The 20,099-nt window shown below is 53.7% G+C and overlaps 9 protein-coding genes across 9 annotated transcripts; 5 read left to right on the top strand and 4 right to left on the bottom strand.

Moving 5' to 3' along the window:
* Positions 1-375: 375 nt before the first annotated feature.
* Positions 376-2,646, top strand: BO97DRAFT_344867 (Zn(II)2Cys6 transcription factor; the record flags this gene model as incomplete). The annotated part of the gene is made up of 2 exons (XM_025691752.1): positions 376-640; positions 764-2,646. The coding sequence occupies 2 exons, from the start codon at positions 376-378 to the stop codon at positions 2,644-2,646; spliced, it is 2,148 nt and encodes a 715-aa protein (XP_025551622.1).
* A 726-nt stretch (positions 2,647-3,372) lies between these two features.
* On the top strand, positions 3,373-3,784 carry BO97DRAFT_424554 (uncharacterized protein; the record flags this gene model as incomplete). Its single annotated transcript, XM_025696990.1, has 2 exons — positions 3,373-3,631; positions 3,687-3,784. The coding sequence occupies 2 exons, from the start codon at positions 3,373-3,375 to the stop codon at positions 3,782-3,784; spliced, it is 357 nt and encodes a 118-aa protein (XP_025551621.1).
* A 1,467-nt stretch (positions 3,785-5,251) lies between these two features.
* On the top strand, positions 5,252-7,299 carry BO97DRAFT_345017 (uncharacterized protein; the record flags this gene model as incomplete). Its single annotated transcript, XM_025691759.1, has 9 exons — positions 5,252-5,438; positions 5,506-5,583; positions 5,650-5,938; positions 5,999-6,082; positions 6,143-6,319; positions 6,399-6,486; positions 6,532-6,853; positions 6,978-7,080; positions 7,155-7,299. 9 exons carry the CDS (start codon positions 5,252-5,254, stop codon positions 7,297-7,299), a joined length of 1,473 nt encoding a protein of 490 aa, XP_025551620.1.
* Positions 7,300-9,369: 2,070 nt separating this feature from the next.
* On the bottom strand, positions 9,370-10,988 carry BO97DRAFT_390129 (putative 2-oxo acid dehydrogenases acyltransferase; the record flags this gene model as incomplete). Its single annotated transcript, XM_025693750.1, has 4 exons — positions 9,370-10,455; positions 10,509-10,580; positions 10,633-10,736; positions 10,826-10,988. 4 exons carry the CDS (start codon positions 10,986-10,988, stop codon positions 9,394-9,396), a joined length of 1,401 nt encoding a protein of 466 aa, XP_025551619.1. The 3' UTR covers positions 9,370-9,393.
* A 940-nt stretch (positions 10,989-11,928) lies between these two features.
* BO97DRAFT_405430 (phosphatidylinositol-specific phospholipase C) lies at positions 11,929-13,600 on the top strand. Its single transcript, XM_025695182.1, has one exon. It carries the CDS (start codon positions 12,048-12,050, stop codon positions 13,479-13,481), a length of 1,434 nt encoding a protein of 477 aa, XP_025551618.1. The 5' UTR covers positions 11,929-12,047; the 3' UTR covers positions 13,482-13,600.
* A 55-nt stretch (positions 13,601-13,655) lies between these two features.
* BO97DRAFT_405429 (mitochondrial 54S ribosomal protein uL10m) lies at positions 13,656-14,904 on the bottom strand. Its single transcript, XM_025695181.1, has one exon. It carries the CDS (start codon positions 14,849-14,851, stop codon positions 13,814-13,816), a length of 1,038 nt encoding a protein of 345 aa, XP_025551617.1. The 5' UTR covers positions 14,852-14,904; the 3' UTR covers positions 13,656-13,813.
* Positions 14,905-15,122: 218 nt separating this feature from the next.
* On the top strand, positions 15,123-16,722 carry BO97DRAFT_368526 (anthranilate phosphoribosyltransferase). Its single transcript, XM_025692703.1, has 2 exons — positions 15,123-15,538; positions 15,609-16,722. Exons 1-2 carry the CDS (start codon positions 15,215-15,217, stop codon positions 16,572-16,574), a joined length of 1,290 nt encoding a protein of 429 aa, XP_025551616.1. The 5' UTR covers positions 15,123-15,214; the 3' UTR covers positions 16,575-16,722.
* A 4-nt stretch (positions 16,723-16,726) lies between these two features.
* Positions 16,727-17,593, bottom strand: BO97DRAFT_368524 (Rpo12/RPC10 RNA polymerase subunit family protein). Its single transcript, XM_025692702.1, has 2 exons — positions 17,244-17,593; positions 16,727-17,144 (listed from the first exon to the last, which is right to left on the bottom strand). Exons 1-2 carry the CDS (start codon positions 17,462-17,464, stop codon positions 17,120-17,122), a joined length of 246 nt encoding a protein of 81 aa, XP_025551615.1. The 5' UTR covers positions 17,465-17,593; the 3' UTR covers positions 16,727-17,119.
* A 314-nt stretch (positions 17,594-17,907) lies between these two features.
* Positions 17,908-19,972, bottom strand: nar1 (iron-sulfur cluster assembly protein NAR1). Its single transcript, XM_025695180.1, has 2 exons — positions 19,665-19,972; positions 17,908-19,587 (listed from the first exon to the last, which is right to left on the bottom strand). Exons 1-2 carry the CDS (start codon positions 19,770-19,772, stop codon positions 17,941-17,943), a joined length of 1,755 nt encoding a protein of 584 aa, XP_025551614.1. The 5' UTR covers positions 19,773-19,972; the 3' UTR covers positions 17,908-17,940.
* Between the last annotated feature and the right edge of the window lie 127 nt (positions 19,973-20,099).

Here is a 20,099-nt window from a genome sequence, read left to right as displayed (position 1 = left end):
GCGCCCCCTGGTACAGTACTCGTATTAAATTACCTATAGTGGTTGTCGGACCGCGCCGAACCAAGAACGAGATGCATTTCCCCGCGCTCTGCTGCTGATTAAGAAATGAGTCCGCAAGGCTCGGCAGCTCGGGCGGAAAAAAATGGCGGAAATTGTCGGAAGAGAAGTAGTTGGTCGCGTTCATCCACCACCACTCCTGCCTCATGCCAGCGCATACGAAGAATCTGGAGGTCTGGTTATACGCCTCACTACAACCCGGCTCGCGATAGTACACTGAGCTTATTGAATATGCTCAGCTAAATGAGGTCAAAATAGTACGTCTGTGGCTATTGTCTTCGCTCTAGTCCGTCCGCGTGCGATAGTAAGCGGGCGGAAATGAGGTCGGACAGCGCCCACGAGCCCACACGCAAGGCCCGAAAGGTCACTAGGGCGTGCGACGCCTGCAAGGCCAAGAAAAAAGCATGCACCGGAAATATTCCCTGTGGTCCTTGCACTCGGAAGCATTTGACGTGTACTTACCAGACGGCATACAATCGCGGGGTCGCGCTGAGCCCCCCGCCATCCGCTTCCAATGACAGACAACATCCGACTCCGGACCGCCGGCGATATGACAATGGGAACGTATACTTTCCTTACCCTCGTCATCGGCGGACTTCGGCTGACGGACTTCGATCCGTTGCCGTAGAGAGTCCCGACAGTCCGCTCCTCTCCTCAGTTCCTGCACCTGCGCGTTCAACTCAAGAGTCCTTGGTCGAGGTGGGAGCTAATGAAAGTTCGCCGCAGGTGGCCGGACAATACTGGGGTCCAACATCTGCGCATTCCTTTCTGGACCGCGTTGTCCAAGATTTGCATCCCGCGACGCGACAGTCGCCCTCACAGCAGCATGATCACGATGCACATTCGTCAGTCTCCATTTTCTCCTATGGTGATCGTTTCGTGCCGTCAGTACCACCCGCCAGATTTGCATGGCCCGATAGAGCGACAGCAGTAAGCTTGGTCCAGAGATACTTTGACTTTGCTGCACCTACCTACCGGGTTCTTCATCAGCCGACCATCGAGATGCTTGTTGATCGCATGTACCACGGCCAAACACCACACGACCAGTCTAGCCCCTCGCCCATTGGTTCTCTGCTCGAAGGAGCATCTCAGGCCATTCTTCTACTTCTATTTAGTACGGCAACAATGTTTCGAACGGATATAAGCGGACGTATGCGGGATGCAGATGAAGATGGTTGGCAGAAGAGTGAGATGTACTATGCCCAGGCAGACCGTATCCTTTCACATGAGACGGGGGCTCCGAGCCTCTCATCTGTTCAAGCGCGCTTTCTTGCGGTGCTATATCTGCTGAGCTCATCGAGGCCCCACAAAGCATGGTTCACATTTGGGACAACCGTTCAATTGATGATGGCCCTCGGGCTGCATAATGGACGCACAAAACGAAGCCATGATGGGGACAGTCTGGTGCAAAAGGAATGTCAACGTCGGCTTGTATGGTGCTCGTACACTCTTGACAAGTACCTTAGTGTCATGCTGGGTCGACCACGTTTGTGGCAAGATGAAGACATCGATGAAGACCTGCCAACGAGAGTCAATGACTCTGACCTGACACCCCAAGAGAGCCGACTAACAAAGCGGGATTGCTTGATGGACGCTCCTCTGTTCCATGTTCTTCTAGCTCGTATCTTGACTCAGGCAGTCAAGGAACCTTATGTGCAAACGGGAATATCCAGTCAAGAGCAGATTGCCAATATCTGCACATTACATAAGAAGGTCATGGACTGGCAAGCCGGGCTACCTCCATTTCTGTCGGGCGTCATCCAGCCGAGTAGTCTGGTGCCGGTTTTCCGACGCCAACTTACAGTCCTTCGACTTGCTCGGTACCATGCTGTGATGTTCATTACCAGGCCGCTGTTACTACGTAACTATGGGCAGATGTGGCCTGAATGTGAACCGAGTTACCGAAAACTTCTTTGCACCTGCCTCACTGCAGCTTGCGATGCTATTGAGCTGATCCTAGGCTTCGTGCATGATGATGAGCTTTACACGGCATTTTGGTACTCGCAATACATTGCTTTCAACGCTTTATCAATCATCTACATTTATCTGATACAGCTTCGACGGGGTCGCATCTTCCGCGTTGAGACTCCCTTCTTGCCGAGACTAGAAGGGTCGCTAGATGTCGAACTCGATGAAGTGACACTCTACAAGCTATCTACACTTGCTCAAAATCATCTTGCTGATGCCACGGCCCGTAACGCGCCCTCATGGAAGTACGGTGTCATCTTGCAAGGCCTCCGCCAGGAGCTTACTCGTTTGGGTCTATCTAACACAAGGACATCGCCCATTCGAGGTGCAGAGAGAATTGACGCGGGAGGAGCAGATCCGGAACTGGCACAATTGTATGATTCGGCTGGTCATGCTGATAGATTGACTCGCCGAGAAGGACCTACCCCTGAGTCATCAGGCAACCGTGAGGGCAACGACAATCCAGACATTAATTCGCACCTTACAATGGGACACAATCGCTACACAGATCCGGTGGACCCGCGAGCAGAGTCCTTATTGGACTATTTTGAATTGGATAAAGACTTGATGCTGGACTTTTGGCCTCAGTTGGATAGCCTTCCCATCAACTCAATTTTCTGAGACGCGTTGCATGGTTGCGGTCTTCGGAATCTCATTCTGGTGGATATATTAGTTCTTGCGAACTCTCAACTTCTTTCTCGAGCAGTCGACCTTTGAGTCTCGTGGAAATGCTCGAAAACCAAGCTTTGGTCGACTAAACTGTACGGATAGCAGTGCATAGTCACCTCAGGTTCGATAGATCTTGGAGCATGGTATCACGCTCCGAATTTTCGTCTCTGTGTGCGGAACTATCTTCAGAATGACTCATGGTTGTAGCCGAACAAGTCTTCTCTTTCAAGGATGGAAGTTCACCACGGGCTCAGTAGGGAATTCTGGCCAGTAGTGCCAATAACTCTGGCGGTGAATCCACTGGAATCAACAGATATGGTCCTGAATCTCTCCAAATGTTTTAGCTATAAGCATCGGAAAGACGACCAACTGACTATGCCCATGCTGACCGGTCAACGCAAGTAGTGACGGTTACTCCCTTGAGGCCGGAAGGTAGGGATGAAGCGATATGCACGTGATAAGATCAGAAAAGCGACAACGCAACGAACAGAAATCTTTCCTAGCTACAATTTTTGACGCAAGGTCTGCAATTTTGGTATTACAGGACTTATATCTATGACTGAAACCCTCTTTCTCAAAGAATGGGTTTTCCATACGTCGAAACTCTAAGCTTCCATCGTCTTGTGACATCCTGATCGAATTTCAAGCACTCTCCGAGGAATCACCACCCAGAATGAAATGACAATTGACAATGTCCACATTCTCTCCACGCACACTGCCACTATCACCGCGTGTCCCTCATCGATCCCCAATTACCGCATCCGCAAGCAAGCAGCACCATTCACTACAACAGCAACTATCGTCATTGGAACAGCAATCTACCCCGCGTCTGCTCCAATCACCGCTGCCCCGGATACTATCGCCGCCGTCGGGAGCAACAATGACCGCCTATCAACTGTGAGAACCCCGACGACTCGAACGACGACTCCATACGCCTGTCCAACCGAGATTTCAAATTGCCCAATGCAAGCTAAGAACTGCGTCCGTCATAGCGAAGACGCTCGTTGCGGGAACAATTCTCGGCCCTTTTGTTAGTGGCCTCGCTTCCGTGACGGCCTGTGTGCCGGGTTTCCCCTCTGGCCTTCGTTAAACCAATTGCACGTCATGGGGAAAATAAGGAAAAAAGTGTAAGCAATCATCCAAATTAGCTTCAATGGGAACAGACATTCCCTCTGCTGCAGAACTCTCACCATATGATGTGCTCGGACGGATTAGTATCCCCGTTGCAACGGAGACAGCGATCCATACTTTAGTCCCTGTTGCGCATCAGGCTGGCGAGATGGTCGCCGTTTTGAGCGTACGGACTGGATTGGGCGTGATTTTGAACGGGGTTGAAGCCACAGTCGCAGCACCGCAGGCATCGGGTGTGGCTCCCGTGGCCTCCCATTCCTCACCATTGTCGTTATCGGGCGTCGCTTTAGCCAAGGGTTTATCTTTGGCTAGTCTCCCTGCAGGAACAGGGAATGGGGCTACTGCCCTCACTAGCATCACCACGGCACCTTTCACGGCCCAATTCACAAGCTCTTCCTCGACGATCGCCGCTGACGCGAGATTGATAATAGTACCCGTAGTGTGCGGATTCTTGCTATTGGCAGTTTATATGTTATACAATGTACATACTTTCAACTAATGAGATGTCAGTCACTAGATATAGCTCGTTTCGATGGCGGATGTATAAAGTCACATGCTTTACCACGGCTACTCTAACATCTTAAGCAAGCACTGGCAGCTATATTTTGTATATATATTACCTACTAAAGTGGCCTGTTTTTCTGTCTATATCAACACTAGCCTGTCTGATGACTTCTCGTGCTTGTAACCCACTTGATGGGAGTCTTTTCAATTTCTCTCCTACTTCTTACTGCACGTGTGTGGGCGGAGTTGCTAATAAGCCAGGCGGCTACTCAATTCCGGCCTCAGGCACGCGTTCTATGGCCAAATCGGGCAAAATCCAGATTGGCACAAACAAGTCCATTCCAAGTTACCTCAACAGAAGTTATCTCCCCCAACTCCACCCAGATACTGATCACGATTACCTGATAAAACGTCAAGCAGCACGACATCTCTTTCTTCCTTCCTCTCTCCCTCGCATTCCGCGTGGACCTTCCAATAGCTCGGATCCAGACCGAAACCCCGCACATTATCAAGTCTCGTGAAGATAAAGGCGATAAGTGACGCCAAGATACCACCACTTATCACGATAAACGCCACCACACGATGCGGGGAGGCAATTAACCGAAAGGGGGCTGTTGTACCAATCACGTCGGTCCCCAAGCAGGAGGCTAGAGCCTTCCCTTACGCGTGGACCTTCCCAGTGTCACCGACTCCGAGCAACCCCACGGGGAACTGACCCACCGGGGCTATCTCTGCCCGCCAGATGGCGATGGAGATAAGCTCAGTCGCTCGGTCAGGCGGCGAGACAGTGGTGTGCTATCTAGTATAGCCGATGGCGGCGGCATGGGCTGGGAAACCCTTAAAAGCGTCCGCCCATGCCTCGGTTTCGGTGCGGTTGTCTTTTCTCCCTTTCATTCTTGATGAGCAATAGAGTCTGGACACAATGGCTGACACTGACACGAAGACTGCGGTCTCTAATGCCCATGATGACCTTACTCTTTCTACTGTGGTAGCGACTAGCGAGGAATTGCTCCCGTTATGGAAGCGCGTGTGGTACCATAGTTTGACGCAGATGCTGCTGCTGAGTGTGCAGGCTTTCTGTGGTCCGGCTATGTCAGATGCCATTACTGGTGAGAGAGCCCATCCATGCTTCTTTCGGTGGCGTAGCGTGAATGCGTGGTTAACCATGTTCCTCAGGCCTTGGAGGTGGTGGTCTTGCAAGTCCTCAGGTATCCAACATCGCGAACGCCATCCGATATGCTATGCTTGCCATCGGTATGTATCCCTGTATACTTCCCAGAATGGACTTGGAGATAGGCTAACGTGGATGATGCTCTTCAGTCTGCTTCCTGGGCGGCCCCATCGTCAATAAGATCGGCGTCAAGTGGGCGCTCGTCATCGGATCTATGTCCTTCCCTATCGAGGGTTCCGCATACTACTGCAACAGCAAGTTCGGCATTCAGTGGTATCTCATCCTGAGCGGTGCGATCGGTGGTGTCGGAACTGCTTGCTGGTACGTCGCCGAGGCTGGAGCCATCATGACGCTGGCTCCGTCCGGGGCCCGCGGGAAGTATCTGGCTCTGTGGATCGTGTCGCGGAACCTAGGGCAGCTGGTAGGGGGTGCCATCAAGTGAGTTCCCCAGCCCGTTTAGATGACTATATAGCATCTACTGACGATCTTCTCGACAAGCCTAGCGAAGAACAACAAAGACGGCGCCAGCGGCGGCGTGACTGCCGACACTTTCATCGCCTTCGTGATCATCGAATGCATTGCGTGAGTTTATCCAATCCATGCCCCCACGACTGCCCGCTAATGATTCCACTACTTGCAAAGCCTACCATTCGCCCTCATGATCATTCCCTTCGAGCACGTCGTCCGCTCCGACGGTACCAAAATTGTTACCTCCGAACCCCTGTCTAGTCGAGTCGAGCTCCGCCGTATTGCAAAGACTATGACCTCCAAGCTCATCGTGCTGTCCGCCCTGTGGGCGCTGTGGTCCTTCTTCTACACGTAAAGCCTCCTCCCTCCAAAGCCAAAGTCGCCAAACCCAGGAGCGCAGCACAAGTAACTAACCATCCTCGTTCCTCAGCGGAACATGGAGCACCTACCTAGGCACATACTTCTCGGTGCGCGCCCGCGCCCTCTCCTCACTAATCTCGCCCTTCTTCTGCATGTACGTTGCCCCCAGCAAGCCGCGTTCCCCCATAATAAACGAAGCCAAGCCCGAAGAACCAACCTCTAATCCTGGTCAAAACAGAATCGGCTGCTTCGGACTAGGCTTCATCCTCGACATGAAGGGCGTAAGCCAGCGCCGCCGCGCCCAGATCGGCCTGTATATAGTCGTGCTGCTGAACACCGGCGTGTATATCTGGTCGATCGTGATGCAGACGCGCTTCAACCGCCACAACCCGGGCAGCATCGACTGGGAGGACGGCAGCCTATACGCGCGGTCCTTTCTGCCCTATTTCTTCGTCCAGACCACCGGCCCGCTGTCGCAGTCGTATATGTACTGGCTGCTGTCGTCGTTTGCGACGGATGCGCAGGGTGAGACTTTCCATTTATTCCGTTCCACTTCGCTGGGCTTGGTGTTTGAGGCCCATTACACTTGTAGCTCTATTTCGAAGTCATGGAAGGAGCGCATACTAACGAGATCCCCGGCCGGTCTTAGAAAATGTCCGCAATGGCGCGGCGTTCCGTTGCATCGAGGCCATCGGGCAGGCTGTGGCGTACGGCATGAATACCCAGACTACTAGTAGTCCGTTGGTCGGATTGTATGTTCCTCCTCCATTCTACCTAACTTTGCTTTTCTCTGGAAGGGTTGATGGTTAACCTGATGCCGTTTTAGCTGCGTGACGTTCGCCCTCCTGGGCGCGGCACTCGTGCCCATGATCATGCTTGTCAACACCACGCCAGATAGAATTCCGGCCGACGTCATTGCGGAGCAAAATGCCGCCTGTGAGCAGAAGTTGAATCGTGTGGAAGATGCCTAAGGCCCTCTAGGGGGATTGGTACCGATGATAGAGGTTTTGCACATGAAGTGTTGGCCATGTTTTGCTAGGTTGTTGCACTATGGAGTTGTCTTGATTTATCTGTATATTTGCTCTTTTATGTACAACGTTTATATGAGCTCCGTTCACAGATACATGCTTTGCTGACGGTAGACTAACAGTTACTGCCCACCGTCCCCTCATAGTTGTACTTATAGAAGGGGAGAGCTTTTCAGCACCTGCCCCAGCAGCCATTTTTCCCCAATTCTTCATACCCATAATCTCTATCCAACATATTCAGCCTTTCGAGACCTCCCCATAGGAGCCCCCACCGCCTCAAACTTTTCCTCATGGAAAGACCTCCGCTTATTGGACCCTTCGCAACGACAACCAAGCACGTCAACACCAACGCCAGGTAATGCACGTCCACAATCGCATGATCATACGCACCCTTAAACACAGCAGCATCCCCGCTGCACAAAATCATCAATCCTCAACGCCCCATTTCCCAACGCGCACCGTCGGGATGGCGGACGCGAAGCATGAACCCTGACACAAGCGGATCAGTCCGTCGGCAAGCCACCGGATCGATTTCCCTGGGTATAAGCCGCAGGTATGATACGCTACAGACCAACTCCGTCAAAATGAGGTCTACGACCCTGGAACACACACTATTCTCAGTCCTCGGGCTTGTACAATCAAAATTGCATAAGTGAATAGCCCCTGGTAAATCATGATCTCACTCACGCTATAAAATACCTAAGAATCGTAGTCAACCGAACCATCATATAGAGATACGGGACTGCGTAGACCCATCGGAGCTTAGCCTTGCTTGCCTCATCTAAAGAGCGTCCGCCAGACTAGATAATCCACTGGTTCTACGCGCACATGAGGACAAAGAGTAAGCAGGCCAGCGGGTAACCTATTTAGCCATTGTCCCAGCGCACCTTTGGAACCCCCCTGAACTTACCTCATCCCAGACCTAATCTCGTAGAGGTCAGATCAATCGCAACCGCGTCCCCCATAACCGACAGCATGGTAACACAGAGTACCCGACAATTATCTCGAGTCCACAAATCGCAAATCCTCTCGTAATCTGTTCGTAGCCGGGATATCACCCCTAAATTCACCAGACGGCATCCGAAGACATAGGCTCTCGTTGTCGAAGGAGATCTTGGCTATCAGCTTAGTGTACTGTGCCCGTTCATATACGATAAGCGAAGTGGAGATATGTAACTCACTAGTTGGCACTGTGTAAACATGACGAAAGGCACGTCCATCGTTTCATCGAGCCGGTATTCTCCCTCGCGGTCTTCTTCGGAGAAGATATCGATACCACAGAGGAGGACTGGTCCCTCTTTTTGAGCTGTTTCTTTGGTGATGGTGAGAATCGCGCATGGTCCCCCGTGGATGAAGACGTGGTCTCCTGGTTTGAGGGTGGAGATGCTTTGGGTGTTGAATTCTAAGGGCTGATGATGATATGTTAGTATCTTTCATCTGGATGCTAAGGGTGGGAATGGTATGATGCGTGCATCTTGCGATTCTGAAGGCATTCTGGGCGCGGTGAGCGGTTGCTTGCTATAGGGTAAATATGTGGTTAGATCCTTGGCTGGGTGTTTGCTGTGTGCTCAAACCAGTCTTGTAGGGGACTATTGGTGAGCATGTGACCATGGCTTATCATTATAGTGGACTTTCGGTGAGGTTTCTTCTTATTCTTTTGGGTGAGGAACTTAGGGTGTATGTTGATGAAATGGATGGATTTTGAGAAGTAGTTGAAAGGTACGATTGAGCAGCGACTGATGGGGATCTCTGAAGGCAAGCTTGTTACTGGTTGAAGGCTACAACTATATTCAACGTAGTATACGATACCTTGTTAAGGGATAAGCTTGATATCTGAGACTCTAGCTGAATTGCATCGTGACTCATAACTTTATATTCTCCGCGTATCGCGGGACTGCTGATTAGCATCCAAAGTCATACTCCTTTGAGAAACGCGAATGACTTTGAGGAGAATTCCGCACACGATTAGCAAGTGTCCGTCATTGTAGATCGTATCTAGAATTTAGTACATTCCCAGGAATTACATCTCGACCACGGCTACCGCAGGCTCAACAGCATCTGTTCCGGGTTCTCCACCAGCTCACGGACTCTGTTAGCCATCCGGGCCATAGTCGCGCCATCCACCACACGATGATCAGCACTCCAGCTGAAGTTGACGAGTTCGCCTTTGGTGACCTGCCCCGCGTCATCGAAGACAGGCAAAGTCCTGACTTTACCAATGCCCATAATCGCCACTTCGGTCGGAACAAGCACCGGTGCAACGTACGTGCCCCCGATGTTCCCAATATTAGAGACGGTAATAGTTCCGCCGCTGAGGTCAGCAGGCGTGATTTTCCCTTCCCTCCCCAGGGCACTGAGCCGGGTCAGCTCCGAAGCGACGTCCAGGATGGAGCGATTGGCGACATCTTTGACGTTGGGGACGATCAGCCCTTGAGGTGTGTCCATCGCGATGCCGATGTTGTGTTTCGAGCGCATGATGAGTTGCGGCTTCTCTGGATTGGTTGCGTCGACCCTTGCATTGAGGAGAGGGTACTCGTCGAGTGCAAGAGACACAGCCTTCACGACGAATGACAGGAAGGTTATCTTCTTTGGGTCCTTTGAATCAGCTGCCAGCTTCCGTCGCATGGAGTTGACAGCATTAATGTTGAGCTCATCCGCAAATAGCAGGTGAGGGATGGTGAGTGAGCGGGTCATCGTCTTGAACATCTGTGACTGTATTGGCGATAATTTGATGGCTGTTTCGGCTTGGGCTTTTTCCACTGCAGCGGGTCGTGTGGTGGCTCCGGAGTCTCGCATTACAGCAAACCTCTGCACATCCTCTTTCATGACACGGCCGCCCTTGCCTGTGCCTTGGACGTCTTCGATGTTGACATTGAGTGTCTTGAGCAGTCCTCGGACTGCTGGAGTCGCAAGCATTGCATGAGGTGATTTCTGTGTGGTAGTTGTGACTGGGGGCTGTGAAGGTGGAGGGGCTTGCTGAGGCTGCGTGGGTGGCGGGCTTGCTGGAGTCGGGACTGTTTGCATTGGCTCTGGAACGGGCTTGGGCGGGGGACTGTCATCGGGGTATTTTCCATCTTCGACTTCGATGTCGCAGAGCGCCTATGTAATTCAGATAAGCAAGAGAACTAGAAAGCGTGTGCGGTGCTGCCTACCTTTCCTGTCGGAACTGTGTCGTCGGCCTGGAAGTGGAGCTTCTTGACCACGCCTTCATATCGCGACGTAATCTATGACTGTTAGGACGAGATAAACATGAGAACGGAGATAGAAATAGCCCACATCATCGACTGCTTTATCGGATTGGTATTGACAAAGAGGCTTCCACTCCTCGATACGCGCCCCCTCTTCGACGTACCATTGGATGATCTGCACCTCCGTTATCCCTGCGGAGAACTTGGTAAACAATTGAACCAAGGGCGGTTGCACAACCACGTCAAGGTGAATTCTGAGAAAACAGTAGAGATGAACATACCCTCTCCAACGTCCTTCAACACTTGTGACTTCACCCCCCACAAGGGCGCGGCTCCGTGGAAATGGCGACGAGGAAGGAGAGGTGTTGCGCTCGCAAGGGCTCTCGGCCGTTGACAAGAGCGGAGAGCCCACGCAAGGCTTCCACTACACCGTAGAACATTCATGGTTATCCGGAGTCAACTTTGGGACGGCGAGCAAGAGGATGGTCATCAGAAAGAAATCCCCCAGCAGCATCCCCCGCTGCATTATGGTTGATGGGGGAGTAAGTAAACGCGGAGACTCCGCCGACGATAACCGACGCTCGGCGTTATTGCACGTGATGCTTCTCCGCATCTCCGCATCTTGTTCGGGCCGCGCATTTCTCCGATCTATCATGCATTAAGCAGTATGAGTAGTTGCGAGGGATGACCAACCGGTAGGTGGCTTGTGAAGCTGGAATAAATCTTGGAGTAATGCCTGACTGAGACCATATAAGAATGAGCACTACAATCACCTGGTTTGTGACAAACAACGTCCAGGTTCTCTTTCGGCCATCGCATTACCCTTAATCTCCCCAGCCCTGTTGTCTCCATTCAAATGCAATCACCGCCCACAGCCACTGATAGTATTGCCAACCATGCTGCCTAGCCAAGTACCACCTTGATTCACCTTAACTGGGATGTTCATGCGATGATTCTCCAAAGATAAGCGACCGCGTGACTCCAAGCTTAAAGCCTGCAAATTCCTACTTTTCAAACCCTGCCGTTGTCCCCACCAAGGTCCGTGCTATATAAATCGGTGGACCGTGAGTCCGGGTAGCCTGACGACCCCATGACGATCATTATCATGGCCACACCTCACTTACTGGAAGGACATGACTGCTCAGGGACAAATCCAATACCAGTCATGATGTTTGATAGAAGGTTCCTGACCCTTGGCGCTCTCTGGGTTTTCCGGGTACGGTGGATCGACTGCTGCCTGTCTTCCATTGGCGCCAACCCCATCATTTGCTGCGCTTCAGCTGGGGATCTCCTCCAGCGCTAGCCAATGCCAACGATAAGCTGCGCCCCAATTCTCGCCCTGAGAGTCTGATACTTCCGGGACTCGCATGCAGTCTCAGCCCTATGCGAAACTTTGCTCACCCATAAATCCCGACACGAGTTTCTCTTTTTGTGTTCTGGATTATCCGTCTCTACTCCAGATAAAGCGACAGCTTCCTCCCACGCATGCGTGGCCGCGCTACAATGGTTGCCGAATACCTCACCATCCGCAATGTCACATCCACCCCCATCAGACTAATGCGCATTGAGCGCTTCCGGCAGCCGGAGCGGTCTTTTGACGGCGTGCACACCTTCGCAAAGAACTTCACGCGGGTCCTAACCAACGTCACACGCGCCAACACGCCCGTGGCCGCGATCGACGACGACACGACGCCGTTCACGCACAATGAGGCCGACTTCGAGATCGCGCCGTTCGAGACCGTGCAGACCGAGATCCGCGCATTCCTCGACTCGAAAAAGGAACGCCTGCGATGGATCTTCGACGTCGAGGGCGAGGAGCACCAGATCCAGACCCCGGTGCCGACCACCGAGTCCGCCACCATGAAAGCGCTGAGCGACGACCCCAAGTTCCGGCTGACGGGCATCTACCTGACGGCCGAGGCGCACCTGACGATCTTCTCGTCCGCGCACCTGGAAGCCTGGATGCAGGAGCTAGACGGCGACGTGCTACTGTCATCGCTCTCGATCCCGGGCACGCACAACTCGCCGACGTGCTACGTTGCGGCGCCCTCGGTGCGCTGCCAGGCCGTCGGGCCGCGCGAGCAGCTGCGCAACGGCGTGCGCTTCTTCGACATCCGTGTGCAGCCGCAGTACCCGGACGACCCCGCGCGCGACGAACTGATCCTCGTGCACAGCGTGTTCCCCATCTCGCTGACGGGCAGCAAGTACTTCCGCGACCTGATGCACGAGGTCGACGAGTTCCTGGCCGAGAATCCGTCTGAGACGCTCATTATCTCGCTCAAGCGCGAGGGTCCCGGCAACCACACCGACGAGCAGCTCAGCCGCATCCTCAGCGACCACTACGCCACCCCCGACAGTAGCTGGTACACCGACCCCAAAATCCCCACCCTCGGTGAGGTCCGCGGCAAGGTCGTGCTGCTGCGCCGCTTCAACATCCACGATGACCTCAAGGCCCTCCACGACGGCCACGGCTGGGGCATTGACGCCAGCGGCTGGGCCGACAACTGCGCCGACGCCACCTGCCCCAGCGGCCAGCTGTGCATTCAGGACTTCTATGAGGTCCTTCTCACCCAGAACATCGACCAGAAGATCCAGTACGTCCGCGACCAGTGTCAGCGCGCAAGTGGCACGTGTTACCCGTTCGGTGTGTTGGACGATGCCTCCGCCACGCGCGAGCATCCGTTCTTTATCAACTTCCTGAGCGCCAGTAATTTCTGGAAGGTCGGCACGTGGCCCGAGAAGATCGCCGCGAAAGTGAACCCCGCGACGGTGGATTATTTGTGCAGGAAACATGGGCCGGAGGAGGGGGACTGGTCCACGGGAATCCTGGTCACGGATTGGGTGGGCTTGGATGGAGACTGGGATCTGGTGCGCTGTATTGTGGGGATGAATGCTCGAGTCAGGGAGAGGCGGTTGGCGCAGGTGGACGATTGGTAGATGGAGGATTGCGGTAAGACAGTTACGGAGCGGTACAACATCCAAGATAAAAGGGATACCAAGCGGAGACATGTATCCATTGAAAATTGCTTTGAAGATAAGCAAAGCGCAGCTGAGCCTTCTTATCCCGCTGCACTGTACTGGCAACACATCAAATATATCCAAAATGTCATTGTATCCTAGAGCAGTAGACTCCGATCTCTAATCGATCTCATATGCTAAAATGGGTTGAGCACAAACAGGGCAAAGAAAAGTACACAAGGTGTTATTATACACAGACAGAAAAAACCATCATCGAACCCCACCGAAACAAACGGCAATCACCGCCCTGTCTAGGCGGACTCGTCCTTCTTCTCCTCAGGACCCTTCTGCTCCTCTTCCAGAACGCTCTTGTGGTTCTCCAGCGTGAAGTACAAGCTCTTACCAGCACCCTCCAGAGTATTGGTGATGCTCGAGCCCATGCTCTGGAGAGCCATGACAAGCTGTGACCGCAGGCCGTCCATACCGCCCTCGATACTGCTGACCCATTTCGACTGCTCGACATCCAGGACCTGGCCGTCGACGCGGGCCGCAATCAACGACAGCTTCTGCAGACCGTTCTGCACGGGGATCTCGTGCCAGCCGGGGTTGGCCTTGCGGGTCGGGGCGGGGAGCCCGACCACCTTGGGGGCCAGGATTGTGAAGGCGGCCTTCAAGTGTTCCGGCGAGACCTGGGGGATGGTGAGGACGGCGATGGGGCCGGCCAGGAGGGGCGCGAGCTCGTGCTTGCCCTTGAGGGGCAAGACGGCGTCGTGGGCCGCGCGCGACAGATCGTGCGCGTACAGGGCCTCTTCCAAGGGGATCTCGGCGGACGTCTGCGTGACCGGGTCGACCGCGTCCGGGGTTGCCGCCGCCTGCGTGGTGTTGGGCCGGAAGTACTCCACGATGCGCAGCGCCACCTCGAAAATCCGCGTCTGCACGATCTGCACCTTGATGTGCGGCGCCAGGGCCGGCGCCTCGCGACCCTCCTCCGCGATCTTCTCGTCGACCTTGCGGAGCGCTTGGTTCAATTCTCGTCGAATCGCCGTCCACTCCACCGACTGCAGGTTGTCGTGTTGAATGAACACCATCAGAGGGGACGTGCGGATCATCGAGGTATACTGCCGCAGGAGCTGCGAGCGGCGGTACTCGGGTCTGCGGTGTGACGGGGGCTGGACGGAGGGATAGTGGGTGATCGGGACGGGCGAATGTTTCATTTGCTCAATGGAGGCAGCCGGTGTCGTCGCCGTGCTGGCGTATCTGGTTGCAATGGCCAATTCGTATTGGCAGAGTCTTTGGCGTCGGACTGGCTGGGCAAGCCGGCCGCTGGAAACACGGATCCGTGGAGGCATTGTGAGAGTGTAGAGGCGGGTCGACGGAAGCCGTGAGAAGAGTGAAGGAGGACACGGCAAGAAAAGCAGGTATGGAATGAAATATCTCCAGACCCGGTGGAATTGGCAACGCCGGCGACAAGCACAATACCGGGGCAGGATCGCGGCTGGCGAAAATATGGCACGAAATCTTGCCGTCCCAAAATGGTTAGCCGTAATCCAGAGCGGTGTGATTCTGCAAGTTTGCTTGCGCGACTCCGCAGGGGACCGATGACTCTTTCGTCGACCTTCTCATCGTCTCGTTGCAATTGTGATACATATACACATATTTGAGTCCCTGGACTGTGAGGTTCCTGACTCTAGATCAGCTGAACGTTCAGAATCATGGCTGCTCCGCACGAATCCAAGCCGGGACAAGTGTCCATCTCTCCCCTTCTCAAGAGACTCGCCTACCCCGCTACAGAGATCCAGGTTACCGCGACCGAGATTGCCGCCGCTTTTGCCCTGATCTTCGAAGATGGGCTCTCGCAGATTCAGACTGCTGCGCTTCTGACGCTATTGCATTCTACCGGACTCGACCGCGATGCGGAAGTTATCGCGAAATGCTCCCACCGCATGAGAGAAGCTGCTGTCCAGGTCGACAAAGCTTCTCTGAGGGCGGCTATCAAGTCCCGCGCTAAGAAGGAGGGGCAATATAGAGGTGGTCTAGTAGGTTTATCCTCATGCAACCCCATTACTCCAGTAGTGGATTTATCTGACATCCAGCGTCGAGCTATAGTGTGACATTGTCGGAACTGGAGGTGACTCGCATTCCACTTTCAACATCTCCACCACCTCCTCCATCATCGCTTCTCCCCTCCTCCTCACAGCCAAGCATGGCAACCGCGCACAAACATCCTTCTCCGGGTCCGCCGACGTCTTGCAAGCTGTTGCTCCGGTTCCTCCGAAGATCGAAGCCGTCAACGCCGAGAACCTGAGCAAGGTGTACGCGGCGACCAATTACTCGTTCCTGTTTGCGCCCAACTTCCACCACGGGATGAGATACGCCGATACTGTGCGACGTGGCCTTGGCCTTCGGACTATTTTCAACCTCATGGGACCCCTGGCCAACCCTGTTGATTGGGCCATCGAGGCCCGCATCGTGGGTGTGGCCTACCAGAGCCTGGGCCCCGTCTTCGTGGAGGCGCTGCGCCAGAACGGGTGCAAGAAGGCATTGGTCGTCTGCGGTGCAGAAGATCTGGATGAGATCAGCTGCGCTGGCCCCACGAACTGCTGGAGACTGTCGGAGTACCCCAACGCTGCATACAAGCAGCCAGAGAACGAGGACGAGGAATGCTCCTGTGACGAGGACCATAACCCCCGCACTCTGGTCAAGATGGAAATGTTCCAGCTGCACCCGTCCGACTTTGGGTTGAAGGCCTACCCGCTGACGGAGGTCTTCGGAAGGAAGATGCCCAAGGACAATGCTGAGAAGCTCATGAGCATCCTGCGCAACGAACTGCCCCGTGACGACCCGATTCTGAGCTTCGTGCTCCAGAACGTGGCTGCCCTACTGGTTACTTCTGGTATCTGCGAGGCGGAAACCAGCAACATGGGCCCTGGCGATGATGGCCAGGTGATCACCGAGCGCGGCCCTGGAGGCGGACGCTGGAAGGAAGGCGTCCGCCGGGCACGCTGGTGCATCGAGAGCGGCGCCGCTCTCCGGAGCTTCGAGCATTTTATCGAAGTGACAAACCAGCTCTGAGTGAGTTGTAGATGATGTGTATGCGGTATACATTTTCGGGGTTTTTTATAACGCACAAACGTTGGGAAATTGAACAAACCCCATCGTTTTCGAATAGACCAAACGGTCGAATTTCAACAATTAATTCGTGGATAGCATAGGATAGCGCAGTGTCAAGGGTCACATCGACGAGGTATCATTTAGCCAATAGCTAAGGAGGTCTTACACCAGGCGCTTGCCATGCACATCCGCCCGTAGTAAACAGGGACAGCACTTTAGCAGGAGACAAAGAACATCTCAAGCCCACCGGGCCAATCCCACCCCCACCTTCCACCGACCGACCGACCGACCAACCTTCAACCGCCAGATTCCACCCACGCAAACAGAGCAACAAAGATAGTAAAACTCCCAAACACCACAAGAATGCACATCAATCGTAACGAGAGCAAGACCAAGTCTGTCCCAACTCCCGACCCCTTCCTTCTCATTCTTCCACTCCGCTGCCCTCCCCTCCCCTCAGATCCAATCCAATCCCTAAACCGCCCCCAAGAAGAATCCCATACAAATCACCGCGCCTCAAACTGCACCATTCTACACACAAAAAAGTCAGCTAAGCACTCCACACAAACTCAAACCAAGATCCCCAGGCAGGAAAAGGGAAGGGAAGGGAAAGGGAAAGGCAAAACCAACCTCTTCGTCCGCTCCTTATACAGAACCCGATGTCCGCACTCCTTGCACCGGATCTGATCGCCGCGCTTCAGGGAAACCCGCGAGTTACACTCGCCGCACAGGTAGGCGACGACGGGGCCGTCGAGCGAGCCCGCGCCGCCGGCGCCCATCGAGTCGGCGCCGCCGAAGGCGTTCTGGTTACCGCCTAGGCCGGCGGGGACTTGGTAGGCTTCGCGGGACATTTTTTTTTCGTGAAGGGCGGGTGGATGTGTTGTGGTTTGTGGTGGAGAGGTCGGGTTTCGGTGGTGAGGTTTGTTATCAGTGGTGGAACAGTTGAGTGAGTGAGTGAGTGGTGAGGAAATCGTTTGTTCTCGAATGTTGGAGCGGAACCTGAACTTTTTGCGCGGAGAAAGAAAGAGCGGGATGCGCATTAGTCAGCTGATAGCTAACTGTGCCGCCGGTAATCATTGGGATGGGGCTAGCTTGTTTGGGTTTAGGGGGCCATTTGGCGCCAATGAGGTTGCTTTTCTTAGGCTTCTAGTTCAGCTTCATCCTCGGAAAGCTAAGTTACTCGATAGTATCGTTTATGACCGTACATATAGAATAATGAATTGAAAAGTATCTAAGCAGTCGTAAGGTATCTATCTATTTTCGCAGCTATGCAGCCATATATGCAAGTAAATATCACGGGGTATATATCGTCAGATAAAGGAACAAATCACCAGCCGCCACCAATCTTTCCGGCCAATTCCACAACACGGGTGGCATCTGGCGGGCCTTGAGGCTTGCCCACGTCGCTCTCAACCTCACGGTAGGTAGTATATGCCAGCTTCGAAAGAGGCACCCCCATGAATGTTGACCAATGAGTCAAGGCATTGTGAACCCTGGCTTCTTGTTCCTGGAGAGACAGGGGCTGCGACTGAGAATTGACTTCACTCTCTGAATCCGACTCTGCAGAGTAATATGCCTCATCCACTCGCGCAAGCCATGCGCGCTGCTCATGCGGCGAGGGCTTCGACGTAGCGACTTCCTCATTCGGCGTGCTAGAAGTGGCCTCGCGAGCATCCTCAATGCGAATTTGTCCGCCACCATTAGTACAACCCCCAGGACAGGCCATGACTTCCACGTATGTGTAGTCCGAGCCAGATCCCCCTGAAGCGGCATTGCGTGCCATCGGCTGCCGTCTTGCGCCTCCCATGGCGCCATTCGCTGCCTTCACACCAGGAAGTCGTGACACCCGTGCTGGTTTGAGCTTGCGAACAAGGTTCTGGATGTTTCTGAAGCCATAATAACGAGCAGCTTTCATGATGGGCTGTTTTTCGGGCGACATGAGGAAGTATTCCACGACATCTGCATTCCTTCCCCTTTGTATTTCAATCTCGCTGCCTGGGTTTCGCGATTGGAAAGCTTTGAGGACGTGGTAGAGGTAGCCTCCAGAAGTACCGGTTGTAGCGTTTTGTTCTGAACCTTTCCTGGAAAATAGGAAGTCATTCAGGACTGGGTCCGGGAATTGTGGCTGCGTAAAAGGCTTTGAAGGCAGATCAGGCAGCGATATGCCTCTGGAGGATGCTAATGAAAGAAGCTCGCGCGTGGTGATGACGCAATCGACGTCGCGAATAGGCGTGGTAGAATCTGAAGGCGATGGGGACCATGCTGCGTCCGTGAGCTCTTCCCTGCTAGCTTCAAGCTTCTTGTCGAAGCAAGGCATGATGGCCAAATGCCAGATGCGCGAAGTAGGGATTCCCAAAGCCTTGCTAAGCACCGTCTTTAGAAAAGTTCCGGTGAGTGCTTGAGGAGACTTAAGGCGGGACAGATGGGGAAGGATGAACGGATGTGTCTTCTCGGCATAACAGATCCACCCAGGGCATGCGGAGGACAGAATTGGGCGTTTCGGTAATGACGAACCAGCGCTGTCTGCAGTGGCGACCAGAGACTCGCTGATCTCATCTGCAGTGAGAGTCAGGACCGCCTCCCTCATGACATTGGTGTCAACCACCCAGGAGAACCCGCTGTTCTTCGCTCCTCCAGCCCGTAAACCTTGAGGGCCGCTCAGAAACTGGTGAATAATATTGTTCGCATCCTTCTCTGTTATACCGTAGGTCGCGGCCAGACTGGCTCTGACTTGCGGGCTGACACTAGCGACGAATATCCGACTCTCGTCATCGTGAACATCATCGCCACTCAAGGATAGTTCAGGGTATGTGTCGAGGGTGTTGAGGACTTCTGCATGCGACTGCAGCGAGATAAGCACTGCTTCGGCGGAAGTCACACACCCTGAACAGGCGAGACAATCGGTTAAAGAGATCTGCGCCGGGGGTAGATTCTCAGGCTGGACTTTGTCTTCTTTGGTCACTTCGTAAGGATTCTATAGACTTATAAATTAGAGGCTTATCATTGGACAAAGCGGGGCTTCGAGTGGGATGGTGCTGCTTGTGCACATACATCTGAACTTGACTCCTCTTTCTTCGGAAGTGTCTCAACCGGTTTGATACATGCGACACCGGGAGAAATGAAATCGTTCAGGTCATCTGCAGATAGGATTGCGCTCATGGTGGCAGGCGCCGGAGGCCGACGTAGTGGAATGATAGCAGAAACCGCCGCTTCTGATAGGTGCAAATGCAGGTGCTATTATTGGGTACTGAATTGCGGATGTTTGAGCTGTAAGCGCGATATGAGCGCAATGTGAAGAATTTGTGGAATGGACAAAATAGTTGTTGGAAGAAGAATTGAAATTGCAGTGACTGATGGAATCAATGCTTTGTCATCGGCGTGGCGACGAATCCGACTCTGGTGGAAAGAAAGCGGATGAGATACCATGCCGCCGAGTTGTGGCTGCCCCGCTATCGGCGAAGATAAGCTCACCGCCTGCTGCCTCGG

This window comes from Aspergillus homomorphus, assembly GCF_003184865.1.
Source record: "Aspergillus homomorphus CBS 101889 unplaced genomic scaffold BO97scaffold_17, whole genome shotgun sequence".
NCBI lineage: Eukaryota > Fungi > Ascomycota > Eurotiomycetes > Eurotiales > Aspergillaceae > Aspergillus > Aspergillus homomorphus.
Note: the sequence above shows the minus strand (reverse complement) of the source record. Positions and strands in the feature narration are given on the sequence as shown.

Excerpts from the sequence above, each read along its gene's own strand:
- BO97DRAFT_368526 (XM_025692703.1), top strand. The coding sequence starts at position 15,215 with ATGGCTGCTCCGCACGAATCCAAGCCGGGACAAGTGTCCATCTCTCCC. Across the intron at positions 15,539-15,608 it reads GGCAATATAGAGGTGGTCTA|TGTGACATTGTCGGAACTGG; the intron begins GTAGGTTTATCC and ends GTCGAGCTATAG.
- BO97DRAFT_405429 (XM_025695181.1), bottom strand. The coding sequence starts at position 14,851 with ATGCCTCCACGGATCCGTGTTTCCAGCGGCCGGCTTGCCCAGCCAGTC.
- BO97DRAFT_405430 (XM_025695182.1), top strand. The coding sequence starts at position 12,048 with ATGGTTGCCGAATACCTCACCATCCGCAATGTCACATCCACCCCCATC.
- nar1 (XM_025695180.1), bottom strand. The coding sequence starts at position 19,772 with ATGAGCGCAATCCTATCTGCAGATGACCTGAACGATTTCATTTCTCCC. Across the intron at positions 19,588-19,664 it reads AAGAGGAGTCAAGTTCAGAT|AATCCTTACGAAGTGACCAA; the intron begins GTATGTGCACAA and ends ATAAGTCTATAG.
- BO97DRAFT_368524 (XM_025692702.1), bottom strand. The coding sequence starts at position 17,464 with ATGTCCCGCGAAGCCTACCAAGTCCCCGCCGGCCTAGGCGGTAACCAG. Across the intron at positions 17,145-17,243 it reads TATAAGGAGCGGACGAAGAG|AATGGTGCAGTTTGAGGCGC; the intron begins GTTGGTTTTGCC and ends TTTTGTGTGTAG.